Genomic DNA, 27,584 nt, shown 5'->3' with positions numbered 1-27,584 from the left:
AGGGAAAATGTTCATGATCTTAGTATTTCTGTTTAATGTTCCTGTTTAATCTGGAAATGTATTTTCTCTTAGTTTCTTGTCTTGTTTTACTTCCTGTGTTTTCCCTGCAGTTTTATTGTGCCTGATTATGTTCCCCTGTTACCCTTGTGTTTTTGCATGCCCTCCTAATCTTTATCTTGTCAAGGTCATAACATTACATTGCATTTAGCTGACACTTTTCTCCAAAGCGACTTACAATAAGTGCATTCGACCAAGAAGATACAAACTTGAAGAAAACAGAATCATATAAGTACATCAGGTTTCATAGAGCCAAACCATTTTAAGTGCTACTCAACTGGCTATAGATAAGCCAGTCCTTTGTTAGTATATAAGTGCTTTGTTAATAGTTCTATCGCTTGAAGTGGAGTCGAAAGAGATGAGTTTTCAGTCTGCGCCGGAAGATGTGTAAGCTTTCTGCTGTCATGATTTCAATGGGGAGCTCATTCCACCATTTTGGAGCCAGGATAGCAAACCCACGCGTTTTTGCTGATGGGAACCTGGGTCCCCCTCGCAGTGAGGGTGCAGCGAGCCGTTTGGCCGATGTAGAGCGGAGTGCACATGCTGGGGTGTACAGTTCAACCATGTCCTGGATGTAGGAAGAGCCAGATCCATTCGCAGCATGAACCACAGCAAGTACCAGTGTCTTGAAGTGGATTCTAGCAGTTACTGGAAGCATGCAGTGAAGGGAGCGGAGGAGCGGCGTGGTGTGGGAAAATGTAGGAAGGTTGAAGACCAGACGAGCCGCTGCATTCTGGATGAGCTGCAAAGGTCGGATGGCACATGCAGGTAGACCAGCCAGGAGGGAGTTGCAGTAGTCTAAAGGCGCATTTCCACTACAGCGCGGTTTAAGCGTGCGGTTTAAGCGTGCAGTTTAAGCGAGCGTAGTTCCGGTTAGCGGGTACTTTTTTTTGTATGCTAAACACGTTTCCAAATGATGCCGAAGTAACAACATACTGATACCGGTTATTGAAAACCATTGATTAATGCTTCGACAAGTCTGCAGACGGCAGGTGAAAAACCTTTTAAAATGCGTATTTTTTCTTAATGGAGATCGGCTAAGCTAACGCAGTAAATGCTCCGACCGTCCACACTCACAACAACGGCCTACAGACATAAATAAACCAGTGACTGTATTCACCATGACACAGACAGTCTGGTGTTTGTACTTGTTTAACTTTTGTCTAGTTTCTGAACAGATATGAGGAGCTGTGAGCTCTGAGTGCCAACAGCTAACAGCTGATGTTGGTTTTGTGTTTCGCATTGAATATGACGTCCCGGCTCCGCCTACACTGCGTTACTATAGTTACTACCCCAGTTGCTAAACTGTTATGGAAACGCAGAATAAAGTGAGCCTGTGCTACCAAGGCCTAACTATACTGTACTAAGCTGTGCTAAGGCCCTGCAGTGGAAATGCGCCATAAGCGTGAGATGACGAGAGCCTGGACCAGAAGTTGCGTCGCTTTCTGGTTCAGGAGGGGACGTATCCTCCTGATGTTGTAAAGAGTGTATCTGCAGCAGCGGGTTGAAGCGGCAATGTTTGCAGTGAAGGACAGGTTGTTATCTAGGGTCACACCCAGATTCCTTGAAGTCTGACTCGGGGAAACAATAGAGGTGCCGATATCGATTGTTAGGTCAAGAGTGGGACAATCTTTTCCCGGAAAAAAAGCAGTTCAGTCTTGTCAAGGTTGAGCTTGAGGTGGTGAGCAGACATCCACAGAGAGATGTCTGCTAGACAAGCAGAGATGCGTGCGACAACCTGGGTTTCAGAACGGGGAAAAAAAGATTAAATTAATTGGGTGTCATCAGCGTAGCAGTGGTATGAAAAACCATGTGGGCTAATGACCGATCCGAGCGAGTTTGTGTACAGAGAGAAAAGGAGGGTACCAAGGACAGAGCCCTGAGGGACCCCTGTAGATAATTGACAAGGGTCGGACAGTTACACTGTAGGTGTGGTTTTTGAGGTATGAGGTGAGGAGGGAAAGTGCAGAGCCTGAAACTCCAAGTTTTTGGAGAGTGCGAAGGAGGATCTGATGATTCACCGTGTTGAATGCAGCAGACAGGTCCAGAAGGATGATGACAGAGGAGAGGGAGGCTGATTTAGCAGTGTGCAGTTCCTCAGAGACAGCAAGGATAGCAGTTTCTGTGGAGTGACCTGCCTTGAAACCAGACTGGTGCGGATCCAGAAGGTTGTTCTGATGGAGTTAACAGGAGAGTTGTTTAAAGACAGCGCGTTCAAGTGTTTTAGACAGGAACGGGAGGAGAGAGACAGGCCTGTAGTTTATAACATCAGACGGGTTGAGAGTGGGTTTCTTTAGGAGAGAGTTTACTCTTGCCTCCTTGAGACTGTTTGGAAAGTGACCAGAAGTTAGAGAAGTATTGATGAAATGGGTGAGAAACGGTAGAATATCAGGAGCGATAGTCTGAAGGAGGTTTGAGGGGATAGGGTCCAGAGGACAGGTGGTAGGGCGTGCAGAGGTAATGAGGGTAAGAACCTCACTTGGAGAGAGAAGGGAAAAGGAGGTCAGTGTGTGGGTGAAAGGAGGGTCTGGTGACCCAGCGGTGAGTAAAGGTGAGTCGGAAAAAGAAGAGCGAATATCATCAACCTTTTTTTCAAAGTATTTAAGGAAGTCGCTTGGAAGAAAGGAGGAGGGGGAAGGGGCTCTGGGGGAAGGAGGGATGAGAAGATAGAAAATATTTTTTTGGGATTGGAATAGGAAGAATGGATCTTATCTTGAAAGAAAGTGCTTTTTGCCTGAGAGATCGTCAAAAAGCAGTCCTGTCTCTATAAATACCCGTCAGTCATAGTGTTATTGTCAGTCCGTGTCGTGTTTCCTGCTTCCGGTTAGTTCCTGGTGTTCTTTCCTGTTCCCTTTTCCTGGTCGGTTTCATTCCTGGTTTTGTTTTATTTCTCTCCTTTCATTTGACCTCGCACGAGCTTTAATTGAATAAAGCTTGCCTTTTGTAAAGCTTTTGTTTTATACTTCGTTTGGGTCCTGCCTTCCTTACCCCCTTGTGACAGAAAATATTAGCTTTCATAGTTTGAGTTCACTTGAGAAAAAGATTTCTTTCTGATTCATCTTCTTTGTCACAGTCATCGCCAGCAGCAACACAGCGAGGGAGCAGCTCAGATGAGCAGGACGATGAGGGGAGTGTGTTGGAACGAGAGAGCAGCCTGGGCTGCAAGAGGAGGAGGGCGTCTGCAGGAACAGAGACCGACAGGGACTCTGAGACGGACAGTAGGCACAAGTTTATCATTTCAGTTCTCAACGTTTCTTGTTTTCCTAAATCATTTTTTTTCTCTGCCTGTGGTCTTCAAATCAATTTGCATTTCTAAGGCTTTTTCTATGCTCAAGAAGCATAATCCTCCTTCACCTTATTGCACCTTCAGCACCATTAACCACTCCATCCTCATCAGCCACCTCCAGTTCTACACTACCGCCCTCTCCTGTTTTAAATCTTACCTCTCCGACCAACATCAATATTTCTCCATCAGCGGCTGCTAATTCCCAACAGCCTCTGTCCCCCACGGTGTCCCCCAGGACTCTGTACTTGGTCTCCTTCTCTTTATCATTCACTTCCTCCCTGTCACGATCTGTCTGTGTGGTGTTTTGTCTTGTATTTTTCTGTCTTTGGTTTCCTGTTTTATTTTTGAAAAGTGTTCACCCCCTGTCTTGCCTGTTGCTTTTTGTCTGTTTTGCCTCCCTGATTACCCGATTGTGTTCACCTGGTGCCTCTGTGTTTTCTCCTCCCTCCTCACCTGTCTCTTGTTTGTTTGATTAGTCCTGTGTGCATTTAGGTTCTGTGTTTTCTGTTAGTCTTTGTGAGTTCCTTGTTGTAGTTTGACGTTGTTCACAGGGAAGAGTTCTGTTTAGTTTCATTGAGCCTTGGATAAAAAGGTATTTTTTCGGAGAAATCTGCATTTGGGTCCTGCCTGTTTCGCTCATACCTGACAGAAGGAACTCACCAAGGATGGGCCCAGCAGATCCTTTTGAGTTGGAATTACTCAGTTTTTCCTTTTCTTTGGCTGGCTGCTCTGATAAGTGGAGGGGAGCGTCTGGAGTTCAGCAGCGAGAGGCTGCTCTGGCTGAGTCACACCAGATGGCTATGGAGAAGCCAGGTTTAGTGAAATTCTTACCTGGCTGGATTTTGGACTTCCTCTCGGTGTATGATTCCCGACCTGCTAGCCCCAGGCATGCTAGCTCCCTGCCTCCCAACTCCCAACCTGGCGCCGTACACCTCGGTGTGTTCCGTATGGAGTCGGCCTCTGCTTCTTCCCCAGTTCCTGCTCCTGTCCAGGAGTCATTCTCTGGAACTCGTCTGGCTTTTGGAGTTCCACAGAGCCTCCAAAAGGCTCCTAAGAGAAGGAGTCGCAGGTCCAGGCTAGCAGCCCTAGCCCCAGAAGCCATGCTTTGGGCTCCAGTACAGGCACCAGCAGCCATGGTTCCAGCCCCAGTTCTGGCCCCAGCAGCCATGGTTCCGGCCCCAGTTCTGGCCCCAGCAGCCATGGTTCCGGCCCCAGTTCTGGCCCCAGCAGCCATGGTTCCAGCCTCAGTCCTGGCCCCAGCAGCCATGGTTTCGACTCCAGTCCCTCGTCTCCGTCGGACGCCAGCTACCCGTGTCCTGTCGGCGTACCGGCCGACGCCAGCTCCCTGTGTTCTGTCGGCATTCCGGCCGACTCCAGCCCCCCGTGTTTTGTTGGCGAACCGACCGTCTCAAGTCTCCTCTCAAGTTCCTACTCAAGTCCCCTCTCAAGCCACATCTCCAGCTCCCTCTCGAGTCTCCTTTCAAGTCACCTCTCAAGCCAGATCTCCAGCTCCCTCTCAAGTTCCTTCTCAATTCCCCTCTCAAGCCACATCTCCAGCTCCCTCTCGAATCTCCTTTCAAGTCACCTCTCAAGTTCCCTCTAAAGTTCCCTCTCGAGTCCCTCCTCCAGTCCCCTCTCGAGTCCCCTCTCGAGTCATCTCTCGAGTCATCTCTCAAGTCTCCTCTCGAGTTACCTCTCAAGTCCCCTCTCGAGTTCCCTCTCAAGTCACCTCGCAAGTTCCCTCTCGATTCCCACTCAAGTCTCTTCTCCAGTCCCCTCTCGAGTCATCTCTCAAGTCTCCTCTCGAGTTCCCTCTCAAGTCACCTCTCAAGTCTCCCCTCGAGTTCCCTCTCAAGTCACCTCTCGAGAGCCCTCTCAAGTCACCTCTCAAGTCACCTCTCGAGTCACCTCTCAAGTCACCTCTCAAGTCTCCTCTCGAGTCCCCTCTCGAGTCACCTCCCAAGTCTCCTCTCGAGTCCCCTCTCAAGTCTCCTCTTGAGTTCCTTCTCGAGGCTCCTCTCGAGTTCCCTCTCAAGTGCCAACCCTATGTCCTGTGCCGTTGGAGGCCCCGACGACTACTGTTCTGCCGGTGGTCCTGCCAACCCTATGTCCCGTGCCGTTGGAGGCCCCGCCTACGATTCTTCTGCCGGGGGTCCTGCCAACCCTGTGTCCTGTGCCGTTGGAGGTCCCGCCGTCTACTCATCTGCCGGGGGTCCTGCCAATCCTATGTGCCGTTGGAGGCCCCGCCGACGATTCCTCTGCCGGGGGTCCTGCCAACTCCGTGTCCTGTGCCGATGGAGGTTCCGCTGGGGGTCCTGCCAGCTCCATGTCCTGTCCCGTTGGAGGTCCCGCCGACTACTCTCCTGCCGGGGCTCCTGCCAATCCCATGTCCTGTCCCGTTGGGGGTCCCGCCGACTACTCTCCTGCCAGGGGTCCTGCCAACCCTATATCCTGTCCCGTTGGGGGTCCCGCCGACTACTGTTCTGCCGGGGGTCTTGCCAACCCTATGTCCTGTGCGTTGGAGGTTCCGCTGTGGGTCCTGCCAGCTCCATATCCAGTCCCGTTGGAGGTCCCGCCAACTACTCTCCTGCCGGGGATCCTGCCAACCCTATGTCCTGTCCCGTTGGGGGTCCCGCCGACTACTCTTCTGCCGGGGGTTCTGCCAGCCCTATGTCCTGTGCCGTTGGAGGTTCCGCTGGGGGTCCTGCCAACCCTGTGTCCTGTCCCGTTGGAGGTCCCACCGACTACTCTCCTGCTGGGGGTCCTGCCAATCCTATGTCCTGTTCCTCTGGGGGTCCCGCCGTCAACTCTTCTGCCGGGAGTCCTGCCAACCCCTTGTCCTGTTCCGTTGGAGGCCCCGCCATAACCTGTCTCGCCGGGGGTCCTGCCAACTCCTGGTCCTCTTCCGTGGGGGATCCCGCCAAAGCCTGTCCCACCGGCTCCGGTTCCTGTTCAGCCAAAACCGGGTCCTGCCTGGCCTCCGGAGCTGTCTGGTCTTTGCCCTTGAGCCCGGCCCCCTGAGAGCTGCGGTCTTCGCCCTCGAGCCCGGCCCCCTGAGTTCGCCCGCTGTGGCCTTCGCCCCACCTTGGACTCTGCCTTGCCCCCGGGCCGTCCGCCCGAGTCCCCCACGTTGGACTCTGCCTTGCCCCCGGGCCGTCCGCCCGAGTCCCCCTTTTTGAACTCTGCATTGCCCCCGGGCCGTCCGCCCGAAACCCCATCCTTGAACTCTGCCTTGCCCCCGGCCGTCCGCCCGAGTGCCCCTTTTTGAACTCTGCCTTGCCCCCGGGCCGTCCGCCCGAGACCCCTTCCAGGTCCTCCGCTGTGCCCCTGGGCTGTCAGCCCAAACCCGCCCTCCAGACCGCCTCCACCCACCCTGGTGTCCCTAGTGATTTATCCTCCCTCCTCACCTGTCTCTTGTTTGTTTGATTAGTCCTGTGTGCATTTAGGTTCTGTGTTTTATGTCAGTCTTTGTGAGTTCCTTATTGTAGTTTGACGTTGTTCACAGGGAAGAGTTCTGTTTAGTTTAATTTAGCCTTGGAATAAAGGTGTTTTTTCTGAGAAATCTGCGTTTGGGTCCTGCCTGCTTCGCTCATCCCTGACACTCCCATTCTATTATTCTTGCTTCTACCAAGTTTTGTGAGAACCGGGCCAACAGTTTTCCCTAATCGTGCACAAATAGACAGACAAACAAACAAAATCAAACCCATATCGACCCCTAAACAAAACCACCATGGCGGACGATCTTGAAAACCCTGCATGTTGTCTCAAAACAGCTAAAATCTATCATTCAATAAAAATTAAACCAGAATGTAATGGATAAGCTGAAATTGTCTTTGCATCTTAATCCACACAGCCAACTCTGTAATTATACAACTGTCATAATGATGATTCATCTCTACCATACCGTAAGACAGAAACACCACAATTATTAAGCATACAGAGAGCAGAATAGATACTCTAATAATACAACTCTTGTAAAGAAAGCTATCTGATATAATGTCAACTATTGTCAGTCTTTTTTCTGCTTTCTGCTTCATACTGTATATACATTTAAAAAGGATTTGCTCGACAATTTTTCTCCCCAACCAAAAGGAACCGTTTGGAACAATTTTCCTTTTTTTCCCTGAAAGACACCCAGAAGGAGAAGAAGATCAAGATCACCGTGAGAACAGAGGAAAGGAGCCTTCGCTGAAGAGAACCATGTCCCATGGTCTCGTGATCTCACTCAGACCTGCGTCAGATGATTGAAATGGCCACTTGGGGCTGTAATGACATCACTTATTTATTTTACATAAAGGTTATCAGTTTAGGATCAATATATTTAAAAGTAATTTTATGAGCTGGAACATATGACATCTTTGTTCATATAGTGTTTGCAATATGTCCTTCAAGTCCTACTGTTGCTACTTAGAACATTACAATATTACCAGTGTTGTATGTCATGTAACAGTTTACTGTATTCATTTTTTGGATAGGTAAACAAACAAATTCCATGGTGTGACTAAATCCAAATCCAATCCTAATGGCATTAATATGCCCATCAGCATTCTGTTTGGCCATTTATAGTTGTTCGTAAGAGAAGTGGCTTAAAAAGTCACACATTGTGCAACACTTACAGCCCATTTTCACAGCATATGACCAACTGAAGAAGAGTGCAGTAGGTGACAGTTTTCCTATAGAAATGTGACAAATATATCATAGTGTGACTTCTGTGCAGTCTCTTCTTTTGAAGCTGTTGATTGGTTCAAATTTGATCACCACGGCTATTTCAAATGCAGTATCACTGCTCATCGCTCTGTCGAGAACAGCACTGTCATTGCCCCCCCACCCCTTTGTAAAACACTAAAAAGGCCTTTAACTTACTGTTGACCTTTAATCATCACATTTCTAATAAATTGTTAAATATTGTAGAAAATAATTGTTTACTCGTATAAGCCATTTGGAAAACTCCTATCCCACACTATGATAACTTAATGTCACGTGTTATTAATTATTTCACTTTCCTGGCATTACTGTAACTGTAATATATTTTTGCCTCAGAGCCTCCCCGCCCTTTACGATGTTTTAAGTTACCAACAAAGAAGAGAAAGAGAAAAAAAACATGTTCCTCTTCCTCTTTTACATTTACAGAATGCACATATTTTGCAAGTATTAACTTTCCGTTCACAGCTGTGAAAACTTGTGGTAAGCCGGGTGGATAAAAGTAATAATTGACAGAGTCACCTCATAACGCCTAGCCTACTTTTGTGAATCATCACTCTAAAGTCAATAAATATCAATTTTGTGTGAATATAGAATGTATTTTTTTAATGGAGATGTCCCAATCAATAGGCAGAATCAGCCAGTATTTATCCTGCATATGAGACTGTTATTTTCCCTTCTGCTCTTTTTCTTTTGTGTACTTGAAGCTTTTGTAGCTTTAATGCTGCTCATGTCTCTCTAATAGCTTTCCCCCTGCCAGTGGTATCTCGTTGATTATTAAAATGTGATTGACTGTACGTACTATTGCATTGACTTTAATAGTGATTTAGTGTTGCCGTCTGCTCTTGGTACATTTTGTTTTCAAAATGACAAAATGTACACTTATACATATTTTTGTCTTAACACACTACTTCTCATGCTGAAATAAACTCCTGTCCTTGAATGTTGCCTCTGTAGCTCCCACTGTATGTGATTCAGCTCCGATATATGGTACCTAAACTGGATCAACACACACTTCCTGTTGGGTGAATTCCCCTTGGTGGATATTGATTAGTGTTCTTGGAGATAGAAGTAGCATCACGTCTGACGTTTGCTCAGGACATTATGCAAAACAAGTTGCGTTGTCATAATCAGGGATGTAGAAAAAAGTGGAAACGATCAAAAGTTTGTCATGTAGGGTGTTATACAAGTCACTCTTGCCAATTCTATTCTATTCACAGATCACATGTTTCTGTAAAGCTACAATCTAACAGTGAGCCACACTGCAGAGCAGTTCCTCTACTTTATTTGAGTTTGTTCTGCTTGGGCAGATGAAATGTGGTTGTAAGGCTGCATTTCTGCAAGCTGGAAGTGACGGATGTAAATGAGCTATGTTAGGTAAGCTGTTTCCAGTGATGGAAACTAACCATAACTCTACATTACAAGTACTGTACTTTAGTACAACATTGAGATACTTCTACTTTAGTATTTCCAACTCCTGCTACACAATACTTCTCCTTCACTACAAGTTCCAAGTTACATTTTGCAGATTTATATTTAAAATAAAATTATCACTAATATTCATCAACAACCAACTACTGAAAGTGTATAATTAAATATTAAATTATCCTGCAACATATAAAGCAATTAAATATATATCCACATGTATAACCAACAAGTCCCACCATGAGAGACAGCTGCAAGTAAAAACTCAAACAACACAACACAAACAAAACGAAACACTTATTCTGCTCATTCTCAGGTTCATATCAATATTTTGTGTCTCTACTGGAACATGTCTCCATGCTTTAAAGTTCAAAAACGTCTTTATTTTTCTTATACTGCCTGTGCTGCAGCACCTCTTTTCACCCTCTGTCTGAAACCAGACCCCAGTCTGCTCTGATTGGTTAGCTGGCTACCTCTGTCGTGATTGGTCAACCGCTTAGAGATGTCCCGCCCCTTCAGCCTATCACGTACGATGTGTTGGAGCGCTAGCCAATAGTAGCGCAAGTGTTACATAATGATGTCACTATGTGATGGAAGTAAACAATGGAAACCAATGGAGGCGTAACCCTAACGCAGCGTCCACACGGCGGAGTGCGTTGAAGCTTGCCGGTGGGCGTGTCTGAAACTCAACCACAACCAATCACATGAATCTCCCAACCCGGACACACAAGGACACGGTTTGATTGGCTAGAGCAGGGGTGGGGAATCTCCGGTCCCCGGGCCGTATACGGCCCGTGAGACCATTTGGTACGGCCCTCGAGGTAATTTATAAAAACATTTAAGAAATCTAGACCGCAAAAAAATTAAACAAGCGAGTGCCTGTTTTTCCTGGCCACGTGGTCAGGGTCCTTGAACACAACACGAGCCTACACTCTTAAAAATGTTGGGTTATTTTGTCAACCCAACCACTAGGTTGAACCTGTTGGTTAATTTAATTGGGTTATTTTTATGGAAATGGGTATTCTGAGAACCCAATTCGCTGGGTTATTTCTGTTGGGTATGGAGTTATTAGCTGTTGGGTTGCAATTTCTATGAAGTTGTGTTGGTTTGTTTTGGAATACCCAACACATTGGGTTGACGTTGACCCGCGAAACCAGCCACCTCCCACTACTCTCCGTCTCTCTCCAACACGACATTGATGGAAGGACGGTCACACTAAAGTGTAGAGAGGAGACTCGATTAAAGCAAGGTTTGTTACATACATTACATATACATTGTTTTACCATGTAGTTGACTTGATATTATTATATAAAGCGTCATACTGTTGTTAAGATGTAAGTTCGTGGAGCACTGTTGTGTACATTGTAGGGATGTGCATCTCCATCACTGAGGCCGATGCGATGCGCATCTCGATACGTTGCCACGATACGATACATTAACGATACCTTTGAAACACCAGGCGATGCGATACGATACGATTCACCCCTGTTGCGATACAGTTCGATACCATTTGATTCAACATTATGCGATTCGGGGCAATACGATGCGATTCAACACGATGCAAAAATAATGATACTTCAATATGGTACGACAGAGGATTTTTGTTTTATTCCTTATATGCAGCAAATCATACATTAACAAAAAAGTGCTTTACATATTTGGTACTGCACATCCCATCATGCCATTTATTTTTTTACCTTTAAAAGCTCTCCAGAGTACAATTGTATAACACCTCACAATTAAACAATGTAAGGATGCATTGCTCATGATTAACAATGTGCAAATAACAGCTACCATAGACCAATGCCCATACAACTGCTGCCTGATGTGCTTAACACTCAGAGGCTAACTTACCAGTGAGCAGAATGCAGTCGTTTCTATCTGAACAATAAAGAAAACAAATAACCTTTCACAAACAGGTATTTCATAACTGCTTACAGTAAGGAAGACATTTAAATTATTATTGGCCGTCACAGGCTGCTGTAAGCTAAACACCTCTCTCTGACAGAACACCTCACTGAGTGATTTAACTCATATGTCTCACTTTCAGGTTTCTCTTTTCAGCCGCAGACCCCACGTCGCCTCTTTATGTGCGTCGCTAAGTTCCTCGTACTACTTGTGTACTTTAAAGCGGCTCGGCATCGTTAACAATTTGCGAGTGATTTTTCAAGTTGACCGTCTGTAGTAATAGTGCCGCGCACATATACCATCAGGACGTTACTGATGGGGTGCGGCTGCGGAGTGATACTGTGTGTATGCAAGTCCGCATCTAGGACGGATCTATGTATCATGGCTGTAGACCTGTTAAGTAATAAAGATACCTCATACAAAGGTCTACGGATACCTTATTACTCTCTATGACCTGCGGTCAACTATATAGCATAAATGACTATTACACCGTTTTTCTTGAACAATCCGAAGTGTTGCCAAACGTTTGATTTGTAGGTATTTTTCGGTGCGCTGTGTTTCTCTTTCTCCTCAACTTCCGTGTGTGTTGATAACTGAGACTCTCGTTCTCCGTAGTGGCGAAGCAAATATCAAAGATCGTCTCTGCTGAGCGTTGACAAGATGAGGGGATTTTATATGAATTAATCGTTTTTTTACCGATGCAAAGACGCTACGCAATCGATGCATCGCGAGTTCAACCCGGTTCAACCCAAACTGTAGCCGATGTGCACTCTTTCAACCGGTGCACTCGCATCTTGAACGTTTATGCCGGTGCACCGATGCGAATCGGTGAATCTTAACATCTCTAGTACATTGCATCAAAGTAGCAAGCTAACACGTTAGCTAACACGTTAGCTGGCTAGCTATGTAGCAAACACACTATGTTGTTGTTACTCGAAATGACTCGAGAAATGCGTCATGTATTGCAGCTAGGAGGACAACGTTAGTTATCTCGTCAATTTGGCTTTTAATGCAATATCACACAAGTGAGTGTTATGGAGGGAAAAGCGCGGTGGTGAATCAGCTAGCCTCTGCATGCTAGCAGGCCTCAGCTAGCTAGCTCACCAGGCTTTACACAGCACTGGGCATACTTGTAGCCTCCCGATTTTCGCGGTAGATTCCCGATTTCATTGCCCTCTCCCGGTTTCCTCCCGGGGTCATATTTCTCCCACATTTCTCCCGATTTCTGACAAAATCAGATTTACTCAGTACTGTTTCCACTCGGACTTTAATATAGCTACACCATTGTTTGGCTTCCATGGTAGCGTGTCTCTTTAGTAGCGCGCACAACTGAAAGTGAGAGGGTGAGTAAGATATATCACAGAAAACAGAACAAGAATCGACAACATACCCTCTGCTCACTCCTTTCCTGTATTTAATACAGGTCCAGCCCACACATAGCTCCATCAAGGATGGTGCTACAGGCCGCAAGGCAGTGCACTTACAACTACAATAAGCATGGTGCGGTGGAAAGCTACCTTAAGTCGCATACAGTTTAACCGCCGACTGAAACTTTGGTAAAGTTAACGTTAGGCCTAACCATTATGTTAAAACAGTGAAAAGACGTTTGGACTACTGAATCTTATTTCATGTTATTGTATGTTTTTTCCTAATGGACTCTTTTTGTGTTGATGTTTCAGGTTGATACGAACAATCAATGGACGATTTTGTGACTACTAAATTGACCGAGTGGCAGCTTCCAGGGCTGATTGAAAGGTTCAGAGGTAAGCTAATTTATAGGTCACCTCCATGCCTTCATTTTATGGGTACTGTGTTATGGTTCAGCCCCTGTCATCATTATGTGCATGCTATATGCTCTGTGCATAGGAAATGAATGGGACTGTAGTAATATTTTGTGTTCTGTCTTTCAGATGAGGCTATTGATGAAGAAAGCTTTGGGTACCTGGATCTTCACACCATCACCACCTTGATCCCCAGAATAGGCGAGAGGCTAAAATTCATTAAGAAACATAATGAATTTGTAAGTAATGCGGTTGCATACACTGTCACCATGTTCTAAATTAAAATTCAGACGGACGGACTGACAGACAGACGTTACCCTTCACTGCTTGCCCTTTTAGTTCAGAATTCAGATGAATCATGGGATACGTTTGCTTTAGATGTAAAACTCGAATTCCTGGGGATGTGAGAAGTCTTTTTATCCATTTACGTGCGGTACATCATGTTAATTATGCTGCAAACTATTTCCAGTGTTGTGAAATTGGCTGCGGTAGAACAACTGAACTGAACAACTGAAGCCCTGAACTGCGGTTCAGGGCTTTGTAGGTGATGAGGGTAATTTTGAAGTTGATGCGTTGCTGTTCGGGTAACCAGTTGACAGAGCATTGGAGTGATGTGTGCTCTGGAGTGGGAGTGAGTGAGCAACTGGGCGGCTGAGTTCTGAACATAATGTATTTTTTGGAGAACAATAAAGCCGTTGGCATGCCTGGGGTGACACGGTGCAACATCAATAGAGGGGGACACCAAAAGGGGAGGGGGGATCCGTCCCCCTCCATCAGAAAATGGCAGATATGTCGCATTATGAGTATGCTCACAGCATAAGTGTTTCGGTGGCTGAGGAGGACAGGGTGGGGCAGAGGCCATTTTACTGAGGTGGAAAAATGTTTTGGTGATTTGATTGATGTGTAACTTTATATTATTGTATTATACTGTATTATACGGCTATTCGAGTCTATATTGACACCCATAATTGTCCTCCTACAGGTGCCAGGGGAGAAGTAGCCCTGATGCTGCTGCCTTTCATGCTCCCTCCGCCTATTTATAAACAGGGCAGAAAATTGGTCCGCGTCAGTGTGGAAGAATCAAAGAGATTCTTCATTGATGTTAAGCCTGTAAGTAATTTACCTTTGAACAGAAACTCAAATATAAATTCATAGTGAAATGACTCCAATTATTATTTTACACTGTTGGAAAGCCTAATTCCTCTTTACAACGAGGTGCAACTTGTAAAGATTGTATTCGTGAATAGAAATACTTACCTTTTTTCTTTTCTTTCTCATCATAGGTCGGAACTAACATGGTGGAGTATTTGGAGGAAGCCAAATCGTTCAGGTCGTGCCCGTTCGTGCTGCTGCTTAACGATGGGATGCTGTGCTCTCAAGCCTTTGTTGTCATCTCAGGCACGGCTATTGAGACCGAGACGGCTCTCGCAGCGGTGGATACTTGTTTTAAGACTTTTTATGTCTTTGACATCCAATGTCCAAGCCAGTGTTTGCCTACTCGGCAATTTCTCCAGGATGTGGTGTATGAACTCCAAGGAACTGTTTCCCCAGCAGTGAAGTTCCTGAAAACCCAACTACATGCATGCAAATAGACTGGCCTGCAACCCCCCCACCCATCTCTTACTTTCTCTCTCCTCTCCCTCTGTTGTGTAATTTTATGGGAATTGTTATGTCAGTGTGTTTTGGAGCTGTTAAACGAGAAATGTTGTGGAAATTGTATATTTGTATGTGTTATTCTGTGATATTCTGATTAGAATTTTAATAAATCATTATTATTAAATTGGTGTGAGAATATATTTGATCAAGAAAACAACCTAAGGATGTGAGGTGAAAACAACCGAAGGATGTGAAGTGAGAAAATGCCAACAAGATGTATCACACAATTGTGATAATGTGATAATTTTGACTATCAGTTGTGCCAATGAAATGTCAATTATAAAAGGGAACAACCCATTATAGATAGTAATAATTCATAATTATACATTAACAACTAAACCCAGCAGTGTAGTCAATGTGAACCCAACAAATTGGGTTGGTCATATAACCCAATTTGTAGAGTAAAATTAACCCAACAAATTGGGTTATATGACCAACCCAATTTGTTGGGTTAAATTAACCCAGCGTGTGTTTGGTCCAATAGTTAACCAGCGCTGGGTTGAGAAACTACCCAGATTGGGTTGTTTTTAACCCACCATTTTTAAGAGTGTAACGTGTCATCACGTGGTATATGTCTTGTCTGACACGGGTGCAGTTCTGCCGGAGACCCGTACACATGGCGCAGTTTTTGCCTGGCTGTGTCTTTAGTTGAAAGCCCAGTGGCGATCTGTTCATCAGTCATACTGATCATACAGTCAATAACTTTGTTGTTATTAGCATCTGATTAGCTAGGTATGCCATCGAATACAAGAAGCTTTTTCTACAACCAGTGAGGTAAAGGCACATCTTTATGATCATTATAGTTGTAAAAAAATAAGAGAATAAAGTAAACAGGTATAAAATACTATATGACAGTAATTATTAATAAAAAGCAACAATACAGTTTAAAAAGGGAGTGATTTGTAAAATATCCATAAAGAAAAATCCAATCTGCTTACAGTTCTGTTTCATATGGGTGTTGAGAGATGTATCCATAGATCTCCTAATGTTGCTCTCAAAGTGCAGCAGATTGATGCTTTTAACTTCAACATTTAAAAAAAAATCTTCCCGGGGGGGCATGCCCCTGGACCCCCCTAGAGGAGGGTCCTGTCACACGAATATCAAATCGGTCGGTGACACAGAGATCAGGGAACAGAAGTGACAGCGGAGCAGTCTGCTTTATCCTCCAACACAAGCACCAGTCCAGAACCAACAGCAGAATGACCCGCTCTGAATCAGTCCGTGTTGCTGCAGTTCAGAGACACACATCGAGTATGAATGTCCTCTTGCTATTTTCAGATGATAAATACATGTGTAAAGTTTGTGAAGGCAGGAGGAAAGCTTCCGCGATCACCTTCTCCTCTCTGCTGCTCCAAACCTGCCCCCCCCCTGAAAATATTGAGTGACAGGCTGATAGTAATCTGATCAAAACTTTATTATTCACTTAATCACTGATTGAGATATGATGAAGCTAACTTAATCTCCTACATGAATGTAACATACGACAGAGAATGTAAGTGTGCACCCACATGCAGTATTTTTCTTTTTATATGCTGTTGTAAATACTCCTGTTGTCTGCTGTGTTCAGACTCAAGTCTTGTTTGTGATGCCACATTCAGGACATTCAGTGTCCTTTTTTGAGCAGAAGACCGTTGCTAGAAGCTGCAGCTAGACTGCAGAAGCATTCGTTTTTGAGGATGGAACAACTTCACACACAGATGTAGGGAGGCTAGACCTATACAATTGGTTTACTTTGGTTTATAATTTAATGTCAAGACATTTATGTTGGTTGATTTCTGACGCACTTTCTAAATAATAAAAAGGGAGTTCATATTTATCTTACTTCATTCATTGATGAAAAAGAAGCCATGTGCAGTAATATAGAAAATTGAGGATGCAACACATTGTTAGGCATCGTGATGCATCGGGATATCGAATCAAATCGTTGACAGAATAATCGAATCGTGAGACCAGTGAAGATGCACAGCCGTAGAGCCCGATTGGTGCTGCGGCGGCTGCGTCATGACGTCACCGTTTACGTCGCTGAAAACAACAACAACAATGGGGGACTGCGTTGGGTCGATGATCGTGTTGCTTTTAATCATACGAAACCAGATTAAATTAAATAACTACTTCTCAACCCTTGTACTTTTCTCCAGAGTGCCGTGGTTCATTGTTTATTAATGTATTTGAGCGGCATTTACCGACCGCTGCAGTGCTGCTCGCTGTTTGGCATCACAACGCTGTTATGACAGTTTCTTTGGTATAAAATGGGTGATGTTAGCATAGCAACCAAGGCTATCCTATTGTGGCATAAGCCTTTTTCTACAGGCACATTTTACCGGCGTATTTTTCATTATGATTCTACTTGTGATAGTCGGACATGAAAACCTGTGCAGCCCATGTATTGATTCCATCCGATAGCTGCTATAATACAAAACAAAACGTCTGCCTGCTCTCCACAATGATCAATAACAGCGAACGGATGGTCAAAGTAAGGTACAAATAAACAGAATCACACGAAGCCTGGTTAGTGTTGCCTGACTTTATAAAGTGTGTGGTTGCATTCTAGTCACTTTGCTAAAGTCAAGTGTAAAGTAATCCAATTCTTGACTTCAGTCCAACTTGAGCCCAAGTCATGTGATCCCATTTATGTTACAAGGAAGAAATAACAAGTTTAAAGGACTAGGAAATGATGTTGATTTTATGGAAATTAGCAACAAAATGCAGGAAATAATAATAATAATAATAGCTTGGATTTATAAAGCGCCTTTCACGGGACCCAAGGTTGCTTTACAAGTAATAGGGCAAAAACAAACATAACAAAACAAAACAAAAGTCAGACGGACAAAACAACAGATCGATTAGGGGCCCGAAAGCCTTGGCAAACAGATGGGACTTGAGGGCCCTTTTGAAGTAGTCGAGTGTGGGGATGTTGCGAATCTCCGCAGGGAGAGCGTTCCAGAGGGTGGGGGCTGCCACACTGAAGGCTCTGTCACCGAAGGTTCGCAGTTTGGTGCGGGGGGTGGTAAGCAGGCCAGAGTCTGAGGACCGCAGGTTCCGGGGTGGGGCATGTGGGTGAAGGATGTCCGATAGGTACTTGGGGGCAAGGGCATGGAGGGACTTGTAGGTGAGAAGGAGGACTTTGTAGGAAATGCCGGACTTGACCGGCAACCAGTGTAGGTGGATGAGGGTGGGAGTGATGTGCTGCCACGGCTTTGTGTTTTATGTTTTGATTTCATGCAGGCAGTTGATGAGAGACTGAGGGGGGAGCTGGGAGGATGGAGTGGTGCTGAGATACAGTTAGGTATCATCAGCGTAACAGTGGAAATTGAGTCCATGATGTCGGATGATCTGGCCGAGGGGGAGCATGTAAATGGTGAACAGGAGGGGCCAAGCACAGAGCCCTGGGGTACACCGTGGTGGACTGGGGCCGGGGGTGAGTTTGAGGCACAGATGGAGACAAACTGTTTCCTGTTGTGGAGGTAGGATGTCAACCAGGACAGCGCTGTGCCAGTGAAACCTAGGACGTCTGAGAGGCGGGTGAGGAGGATGTTGCGAGAGATGGTGTCAAACGCTGCAGAGAGGTCCAGGAGGATGAGGATGCTGAGGCGGCCAGAGTCAGCAGCAATGAGGAGATCGTTGGTGATCTTGATGAGGGCGGTCTCAGTGCTGTGTTGCTGTCTGAAGCCGGATTGGAAGGGCTCATAGAGCTCATGGTTGGATATATACAGATGGAGTTGGCCGGCGACCACTCTTTCCAGAGTTTTGCTGAGGAAGGGAAGGTTGGAGATTGGCCGGTGGTTCTGGAGGTCGTCAGGGTCCAGGCCAGGTTTTTTGAGGGTTGGGGGTGACTGAGGCCATTTTGAAGCTGGTGGGGACTATACCAGGAGCCAGAGAAGTGTTGATGATGACCACCATGTAGGGACAGAGGGTGGGTAGGCAGTCCTTGACCAGGGCTGTGGGCATGGGGTCCAGGGAGCAGGTGGAGGTCTTGGCCGAGCTGACCAGTTTGGCCACTTGGAGAGCATCCACAGGGGAGAAGGAGGAGAGGTTGCAATGGGAGAGGTGCGGTGCTTGGGGTGCGTTACCAGGTGGCTGAGGTGCAGATAGGGGTGAGGGCCAGTCACCAAGAGCTGCTGATGGATGGCCTTGACTTTTGCCTGGAAGAAGTCGAGGAATTTGGAGCACAGATCGGGAGCCCCTGAGGGCTGGGGGGCGTCAGGGGGCCGTAGTAGGCGGTTGATGGTGGAGAACAGTGTTCTGGGGTTGCTTTGCTGGGCACCAATGAGACGGGAGTAGTAGTGAGTCTTGGCATGGGAGAGAGCTTCCTTATACGTTTTGACATGGCTACGAAAGGCCAGGAGGTGGACTGTGAGGCAAGTTTTTTTGGAGAGCCTCTCCACTCCAGCTGGCGACCAGAGGCCTTCAAACGGCGGAGTTCCGTGGTGAACCAGGGGACAGGGCGGGTGAAGGAAACAGTCCGGGTTTTAATGGGGGCGAGAGAGTTGAGACTGAGGGATAGGGCAGTGTTGTAGTGGGCTACCAGGCCGTCCACGGTGGAGTCGGAGGGACCCGAGGCCATGTGGGTAGCTATCAGGTTGGATAGGGCTGGTGCACTCACAGTCTTAATGTTCCTAAAGATAATAGGGAGTTTAGGATGCTGCCTGGGCAGGGAGACCGGAACAGTGAAGAGGATGGCGTGATGGTCAGATACAGCCAGGTCGAGGCGCTGTAGGTTGGGGGGTGGAGAGCCGGTAGAGCACACCAGATCCAGCGTGTGGCCTTTGATGTGGGTGGGGCCCTGGACATGTTGCTTGATGCTGAAGCAGTCCAAAAGTGAGAGGAATTCAGCAGCGAATGTGCAGTTACTGGAGTCCACGTGGATGTTAAAATCACCGAGCAGGAGAGTTGATGGAGACATGGAGCAGAGAGAGGTGAGTAACTCAGAAAGCTCAGACAGGAAGGTAGTGGAAGATTTAGGTGGGCGGTAAAAAGGGCAACCTGGAGCGGAGCAGACCCAGCCAGTTTGAAGACAACACACTCAAATGAGGTGGTAGTAGGTACTGGGAGTTCTTTAACCAGGATGCCAGCTCGGTGGATAACAGCCAATCCACCGCCACGACCCAGGGAGCGGGGCTTCTGGATGTACAAATAGCCTGGGGGTGTAGCTTGATTGAGTGTCACAAAGTCCTGCTGATTTTGCGATGTCTCTGTTAAGCATAGGATGTCAATGCTTCTGTCAGTGATAATGTCCTGGATGAGTAGTGCTTTGTTGTTGAGGGACCGGGTATTCTGCAGCATAAATGTCACATAGTTTGTTCATAGCTGCTGAGGGAAAGAGGGAGGGAGAAACCAGCACACTGTCAGCACAGGCCAGGGACCTCAGGTAGATAGAGCGAACAGGAGGTTTGGTCGGATGACGTCGTTTGTTGTGATGACGACATCGCCGTGCGACAGACCGTCTGTCAGAAACAACTGCGGGGATAGGAGTTTCAGAGTAGAAAAACTTGCATCTGGATGCCCGGTGTATGTAGCGGGGACGACGCAGAAGCCCAAGGGATTTGATAACTGCAAGGCAGTCGGGGATAGTGTGGTAGAAAAAGTTACGAAGTTCCAGCGAGGAGTATTGGAGCAGCATCACGAGAAGAGCGGCGAGCCAGCTAGCAGCTAGCACCATTAGCCCTGCAGAAACCGGACCTCGAACCTCGGCAGCGGTGATGGAAAACAGCCCAGTTGGAATGGCCGGACTGAGGGAGGGTTTGTGGATAGTCCTGGGAGTGTGGCAGAGAAGAGCCCAGTTGGCTATCGCGGATAGCAGAGCGTGATGGTGAGCTCGTTTTGGTAATTGCAGGACGGCAGAGGCTAAGAGCTAAACAACATCCAAACATAGTCGGCTGAGCAACGGAAATGGCAGAAACACAAAACCAGAGGAGAACAATCTTTCCGCTGTGTATGGGAATTAAATAGATTGATGGCAGGGAGTGGTAGACACGAGAAGTAAGCGTCGGCATGAAGAGCGGCGAAGAACACGCCAGCGTCCACTCTGAAATGAGGCAGAGGAAGTGGTGCCACGACTGTGTTTGAGATAAGATCAATTAAAAGGCCCATGTCATGCTTTTCCGGTTATTACCCGTCCCCTTGTGTGTTATGTAGCTTTCTCTGCATGTAAACAGTCTGCAAAGTCACAAACCCTCAAAGTACACCCTGTAGAGAGTAAAACTCGAACACAGAAAATACGTGTCTATGCTGCCCCAGAACGCCTCGTTGGAGATTTTTCTTTTTCCATTTTTTTTTTCCTGAGTATAGTGAATGACGTGACCAATCCATGGAGCTCCTCACACACACACACACACACACACACACACACACACACACACACACACACACACACACACACACACACACACACACACACACACTCACTCAGCCTTATCTTTTCTCAGCCGCGCTACTCCGCGGAGTTTCGCCGGCACACACACTCACTCAGCCTTATCTTTTCTCAGCCGCGGCTCCATGGATCTCCACTCATAGTTCGCCACACACTCACGTGTGTGTGCTCAGGCTGAGTTCCTCTGTGTCTCGCTGTCTCGCAGACCCCACGCAGCAACCAGGGAACGACACCAGTAATCCAGCTCACACTTTCCGCTCCTCGAGCAGAGCAGCTAGCCCCGCAACGTCCCGCCAACACGGCACCCAGACCCCACGCAGCATTCTCATCTGTTTGTCATTACTGGTGTCCTTTTCTGGTTGCTAACAAACGCCATTCTAACACATAAACACACATCAGAGCACAGTGAAAATAAGAGTTGATTTTAATATTATGTCTGATAATATATTTGTTATTAACTAGACCACTGGGTCATGTTAAGACCATCTTTTCTGTCGGTTTGGTGTTAAAAATATAAAAACAATATATGTGTGGATAACAAAATACATCCATCATAAACTAAACTGGAAACAGCAGTATATTTTATTGTGTTAACACTGTAAACTTGACCTTTAAAGCATGTTATTTAATTTTTGTGTTGATATGTTATATTTAATGAAGTACATGAGTATGAGTACAAATTAGGGGGAAAGTAGAAGGTCAATGATATAAATATTGAACAGAAAATATCAAGAAGATACTGTAAGTGATCTCTACAATAAAACAGTTTAGTGCCAAATTTACAAAGATATTAACAGGAGGATGTGCAAAACAGACAAACTAATTCGGTTTTATTTAAACATGAAATAATACTTTAGGTTAAGGTCTTCTTTTAAATAATAAAAAAGCTTTGGGGGTATCTACAGATAAATATTAAGCCTGACAAAGTACTTAACGTCTAATATTGTATATTGCATAGTTTGCTTTGGGACTTGACAATCACCTTTCCTGCAATGTTAACTATGTTGAAGCACTTATTTTAACTGATATTATACATATTTATTATACTCTTATAAGATGTATGTAGATAGTATAAGAAATGTGCACAATATGACAGTTTAATGGTGGAGGTACACACATCGATAGATGTCTTGTAATGCACTGTTGAGGAACCTGCGACCCAAGTTTTTCATCTCTGACCTTCTCAGTTATTGAACATTCAATAAATAAAGAACACAGAATTATTAAATATAAAACACAGAATTTGTGTGATTATACGAAATTATTTACAACACCACTGCATATTTACAACTCTTACACATGCTGCTGTAACGAAAACAGCCGTGGTTCCATCCCATTTCAAAAGTGCTGTTTGACGCTCGGCGTAACCCTCGGCCCACTGCCACTCAAACATCCAATCACAGAGCTTGAGGACGATCACGGGGTTTGTCAAGCAAAGCGGAGAGAACACTTACTTCCGGGTGTAAAAATCTCTAAAGCAACTACTATGAGCTGCTCCGACCCTCAGTCCTGACGGACTCCAAAGGTCCGACATTATACAATCAAACAAATAAATAAACACAAGGATAATTGTGTCTTATTGTTGAGTAAATAACAGTGTGTGGTTTAGAAAATAATACAAAATTAGAAGGAAAAACGATGAAACAATACAGATTTCAGTATTCTGAGCCCCTCCTCTCCCCCTAACTGACGGCAACAAAAGTCCGACATTATACAATTAAAATAAAGAAGTAAAAACAATAAATGTGGCTTGATATTGAGTATGAAAAAGGTTGATAAACGCTGTGAGAATGGGTCTGCGGAGAGCATTTCTCCGTGATCTCAAATCGTCTACTACATACGTTCAGGGAGCTCTATAGAAGTCTATGGACATCCCCGAAAGTTGAAATTCAACGCTAAAGGGCCCCCTCTTGCATTGGAAAGTGACGACAGGGACCCTGACATAACGTCAACATAGGCCGAGTTGGGAGTGAGAATGTGTTGGTTCGCTCTATCTACCTGAGGTCCCTGGCCTGTGCTGACAGTGTGCTGGTTTCTCCCTCCCTGTTCCCCCCCAGCAGCTATGAAAAACACTGTGACATTTATGCTGCTGAATACCCGCTCCCTCAACAATGAAGCACTTCTCATCCATGACATTATCACTGAGCGTTGACATCCTATGCTTAACAGAGACATGGCAAAATCAGCAGGACTTTGTGACACTCAATCAAGCTACACCCCCCAGGCTATCTGTACATCCAGAAGCCCCGCTCCCTGGGTCGTGGCGGTGGATTGGCTGTTATCCAACGAGCTGGCCTCCTGGTTAAAGAACTCCCAGTACCTACAACCACCTAATTTGAGTGTGTTGTTTTCAAACTGGCTGGGTCTGCTCCGCTCCAGGTTGCCCTAATTTACCGCCCACCTAAAGCTTCCACTATCTTCCTGTCTGAGCTGTCTGAGTTGCTCACCTCTCTCTGCTCCATGTCACCATCAATTCTCCTGCTCGGTGATTTTAACATTCACGTGGACTCCAGTAACTGCACATTTGCTGCTGACTTCCTTTCACTTCTGGACTGCCTCAGCATCAAGTAACATGTCCAGGGCCCCACCCACACCAAAGGCCACACGCTGGACCTGGTGTACTCTACCGGCTCTCCGCCCCCCGACCTACAGCGCCTCGACCTGGCTGTATCTGACCACCACGCCATCATCCTCCTCACTCCCTGCCCAGGCAGCATCCTAAACGAGTCATTATGTTTAGGAACATCAAGACTGTGAGTGCACCGGCCCTATCCGACCTGATAGCTACCCACATGGCCTCGGCTCCCTCCGACTCCACCGTGGACGGCCTGGTAGCCCACTAAAACACTGCCCTCAGTGTCCCTCAGTCTCAACCCTCTTGCCTCAATCAAAACCCGGACTGTCTCCTTCACCCTTTAGAGAGGTATCAAGATTCTTGTGTTGTGTCACGTTTTTAGTTTTGTGTGTCTGGTAGTGGGTGTTTTGCTTTTCTCCTTGTCATGTTTTCCTCCCTGTGTATTGTCTGGTCTTTTTTCCCTGTGTTTTCCTGTCTGTCGTTAGTTTCCCTGGTGTGTCTAATTTCCTGATTGTTTTCACCTGTCACCCCTTCTGTGTCTCCTGCGCTAATCAGCGTCAGTCCCGCCCCTGATTATTCCCACCTGTGTCTTGTTACCTTGTGTTTAAATTCCCCTATCTCCCAGTGTTCAGTGTCAGTTCGTTCTTGTCTATTGCCATGGTCAGATCTTTGCTCTTGTCTTTTGCCACAGTCAGGTCTATGCTCTCTAAGTGCTCTTGTGAAAGTTTTGATCCTCACTACGTGAGCGTTTTCATTTTGTTCTCCATCTTTGTCCTCTCAGCTAGAGATTGATAGAAATCATTTTTTGTTGTTCATTTTTGCTGTTTTTCATAAAATAAAGTATCTTACAAATACTTTACGTCTGAGTGTCTGAATTCTTAACAGAACAAACTGACCATTATGGACCTAGCCGACCCAAGAACACTTCACGCCGCTCTGTCAGCACACGGCGTGAAAGTGTTTCACCACGAGGAACAGCTGGGTATAGCCACCCAGAGAATACAAGAGCAGAGAAGACGCCAGGCAGAGATTCAGGAAGACATCTCTACACAGCTGCAACAGCTGGCTGAAAAGATGAATAGTTTGATCCCTCACCTGCGGACTGCTCCAGTGCCGGCCCCAGCAGCCATGGTTCCGGCTTCACTACCGGCCCCAGTAGCCATGGTCCCGACTCCAGTTTCGGCTCCAGTACTGGCTCTTCGGCCGATGCCAGCTTCCTGTGCCCTGTCGGCTTATCGACCGTCTCAAGTCTCCTCTCGAGTCCCCTGTCAAGTTCCTTTTCAAGTTCCCTCTCCAGTCCCCACTCGAGTTCCCTTTCAAGTCATCTCTCGAGAGCCCTCTCAAATCACCCCTCAAGTCTCCTCTCAAGTCACCTCTCAAGTTCCATCTCAGGTTCCCTCTCGAGTCTCCTCTCGAGTTCCCTGTCAAGTTCCTTCTCAAGTCCCCTCTCGAGTCCCCTGTCAAGTTCCTTCTCAAGTCCCCTCTCGAGTCCCCTGTCAAGGTCTTTTTCAAATTCCCTCTCAAGTCTCCTCTCAAGTTCCCTTTCAAGTCATCTCTCGAGAGTCCTCTCAAGTCTCCTCTCAAGTTCCCTCTCAAGGCACCTCTCAAGTCTCCTCTCAAGTTCCCTCTCAAGTTCCCTCTCGAGTCCCCTGTCAAGTTCCTTCTCAAGTCCCCTCTCGAGTCTCCTCTCGAGTCCCCTGTCAAGTTCCTTCTCGGGTCCCCTCTCGAGTCTCTTCTCGAGTTCCCTCTCAAGCCACCTCTCAGTTTCCCCCTCGAGTCCCCGCTCAAGTTCCCTCTCGAGTCCCCTCTCAAGTCACCTCTCGAGTTCCCTTTCAAGTCACCTCTCGAGTGCCCTCTCAAGTCACCTCTCAAGTCTCCTCTCGAGTTCCCTCTCAAGGCACCTCTCAAGTCTCCTCTCAAGTTCCCTCTCGAGTCTCCTCTCAAGTTCCCTCTCAAGTCCATACCCAATGTCCTGGTCCGTTGGAGGTTCCGATGGGGGTCCTACCAACTCCATGTCCTGTGCCGTTAGAGGACCCGCCGACTACTCTTCTGCCGGGGGTCCTGTCAATCCTATGTTCTGTGCCGTTGGAAACCCCGCTGACCACTCTTCTGCCGGGGGTCCTGCCAACCCTATGCCCTGTGCCATTGGAAGCCCCGCCGACTACTCTTCTGCCGAGGGTCCTGCCAACCCTATGCCCTGTGCCGTTGGAGGCCCCGCCGATTACTCTTCTGCCGGGGGTCCTGCCAACCCTATGTCCTGTGCCGTTGGAGGCCCCGACGACTACTCTTCTGCCGGGGGTCCTGTCAATCCTATGTTCTGTGCCGTTGGAAACCCCGCTGACCACTCTTCTGCCGGGGGTCCTGCCAACCCTATGCCCTGTGCCATTGGAAGCCCCGCCGACTACTCTTCTGCCGAGGGTCCTGCCAACCCTATGCCCTGTGCCGTTGGAGGCCCCGCCGATTACTCTTCTGCCGGGGGTCCTGCCAACCCTATGTCCTGTGCCGTTGGAGGCCCCGACGACTACTGTTCTGCCGGGGGTCCTGCCAACCCTATGTCCTGTGCCGTTGGAGGCCCTGACGACTACTGTTCTGCCGGGGGTCCTGCCAACCGTATGCCCTGTGCCGTTGGAGGCCCCGCCGACTACTCTTCTGCCAGGGGTCCTGCCAATCCTATGTCCTGTGCCGTTGGAGACCCCGCCGACAACTCTTCTGCCGGGGGTCCTGCCAACCCTATGTCCTGTGCCGTTGGAGGCCCCGACGACTACTGTTCTGCCGGGGGTCCTGCCAACCCTATGTCCTTTGCCGTTGGAGGCCCCGACGACTACTGTTCTGCCGGGGGTCCTACCAACCCTATGCCCTTCCGGTGCCTGTTTCGTCGGGGGTCCTGCCGGCTCCATGTCCTGTTCCGTTGGGGGTCCCGCCGAGATCTGCTCCGCCGGGTTTCCTGCCGACACCGTGTCCTGTCCTGTTTCGGGTCCCGTCGGCACCGGTCCTTGCTCCGTCGTGGGTCCCACTGGCGCCGGCCCAGGTTTCGTCCGGGGTCTCGTCTGCGCCTGGCCCGCCGGGGATTCCGCCAGCTCCTGCCCTTGAGCCCGGTCTCCTGAGTTCCCCAGCCGAGGACTTCACCATGAACTCTGCCTTGCCTCCGGGCCGTCCGCCCGAGGACTCCACCATGAACTCTGTGTTGCCCCCGTGCCGTCCGCCCGAGGACTCCACCATGAACTCTGTCTTGCCCCCGGGCCGTCCGCCCGAGAACTCCACCATGAACTCTGCCTTGCCCCCAGGCCGTCCGCCCGAGGACTCCATCATGGACCCTGCCTTGCCCCTGGGTCTTCCGCCCGAGACACCCATCATGGACTGTGCTTTGCCTCTTGGTTGTCGTCCCGGACCCCCTCCACCCACCCTTTTTTGATTTTTGATTTTTTTTGTACATCTGGAATCCGTCCCTTGAGGGGGGGGTTCTGTCATGATTATTGTGTTGTGTCACGTTTTTAGTTTTGTGTGTCTGGTAGTGGGTGTTTTGCTTTTCTCCTTGTTATGTTTTCCTCCCTGTGTATTGTCTGGTCTTTTTTCCCAGTTTTTTCCTGTCTGTCGTTAGTTTCCCTGGTGTGTTTAATTTCCTGATTGTTTTCACCTGTCACCCCTTCTGTGTCTCCTGTGCTAATCAGCGTCAGTCCCGCCCCTGATTATTCCCACCTGTGTCTTGTTATCCTGTGTTTAAATTCCCCTGTCTCCAAGTGTTCAGTGTCAGTTCGTTCTTGTCTATTGCCATGGTCAGATCTTTGCTCTTGTCTTTTGCCACAGTCAGGTCTATGCTCTCTAAGT

The 27,584-nt window shown here is 47.3% G+C and overlaps 1 protein-coding gene across 10 annotated transcripts in view; it reads left to right on the top strand.

Annotated features, from left to right (window-relative positions):
* rbbp8l (retinoblastoma binding protein 8-like) overlaps positions 1-14,938 on the top strand; it is a 30,226-nt gene extending 15,288 nt beyond the window's left edge. For 3 of the 10 annotated variants that reach the window (XM_079679128.1, XM_079679127.1, XM_079679129.1), the window contains 2 exons: positions 3,131-3,275; positions 7,474-8,991. In XM_079679128.1, coding sequence (XP_079535254.1) covers positions 3,131-3,275; positions 7,474-7,535 — 207 coding nt within the window. In that variant the 3' untranslated portion in view covers positions 7,536-8,991. The other 7 variants (XR_013807813.1, XR_013807814.1, XR_013807815.1 and 4 more) reach the window with 7 other exon arrangements.
* Positions 14,939-27,584: the final 12,646 nt, after the last annotated feature.

This window comes from Notothenia rossii (assembly GCF_949606895.1).
Source record: "Notothenia rossii genome assembly, chromosome: 4".
In the NCBI taxonomy this organism is placed as follows: domain Eukaryota; kingdom Metazoa; phylum Chordata; class Actinopteri; order Perciformes; family Nototheniidae; genus Notothenia; species Notothenia rossii.
Note: the sequence above shows the minus strand (reverse complement) of the source record. Positions and strands in the feature narration are given on the sequence as shown.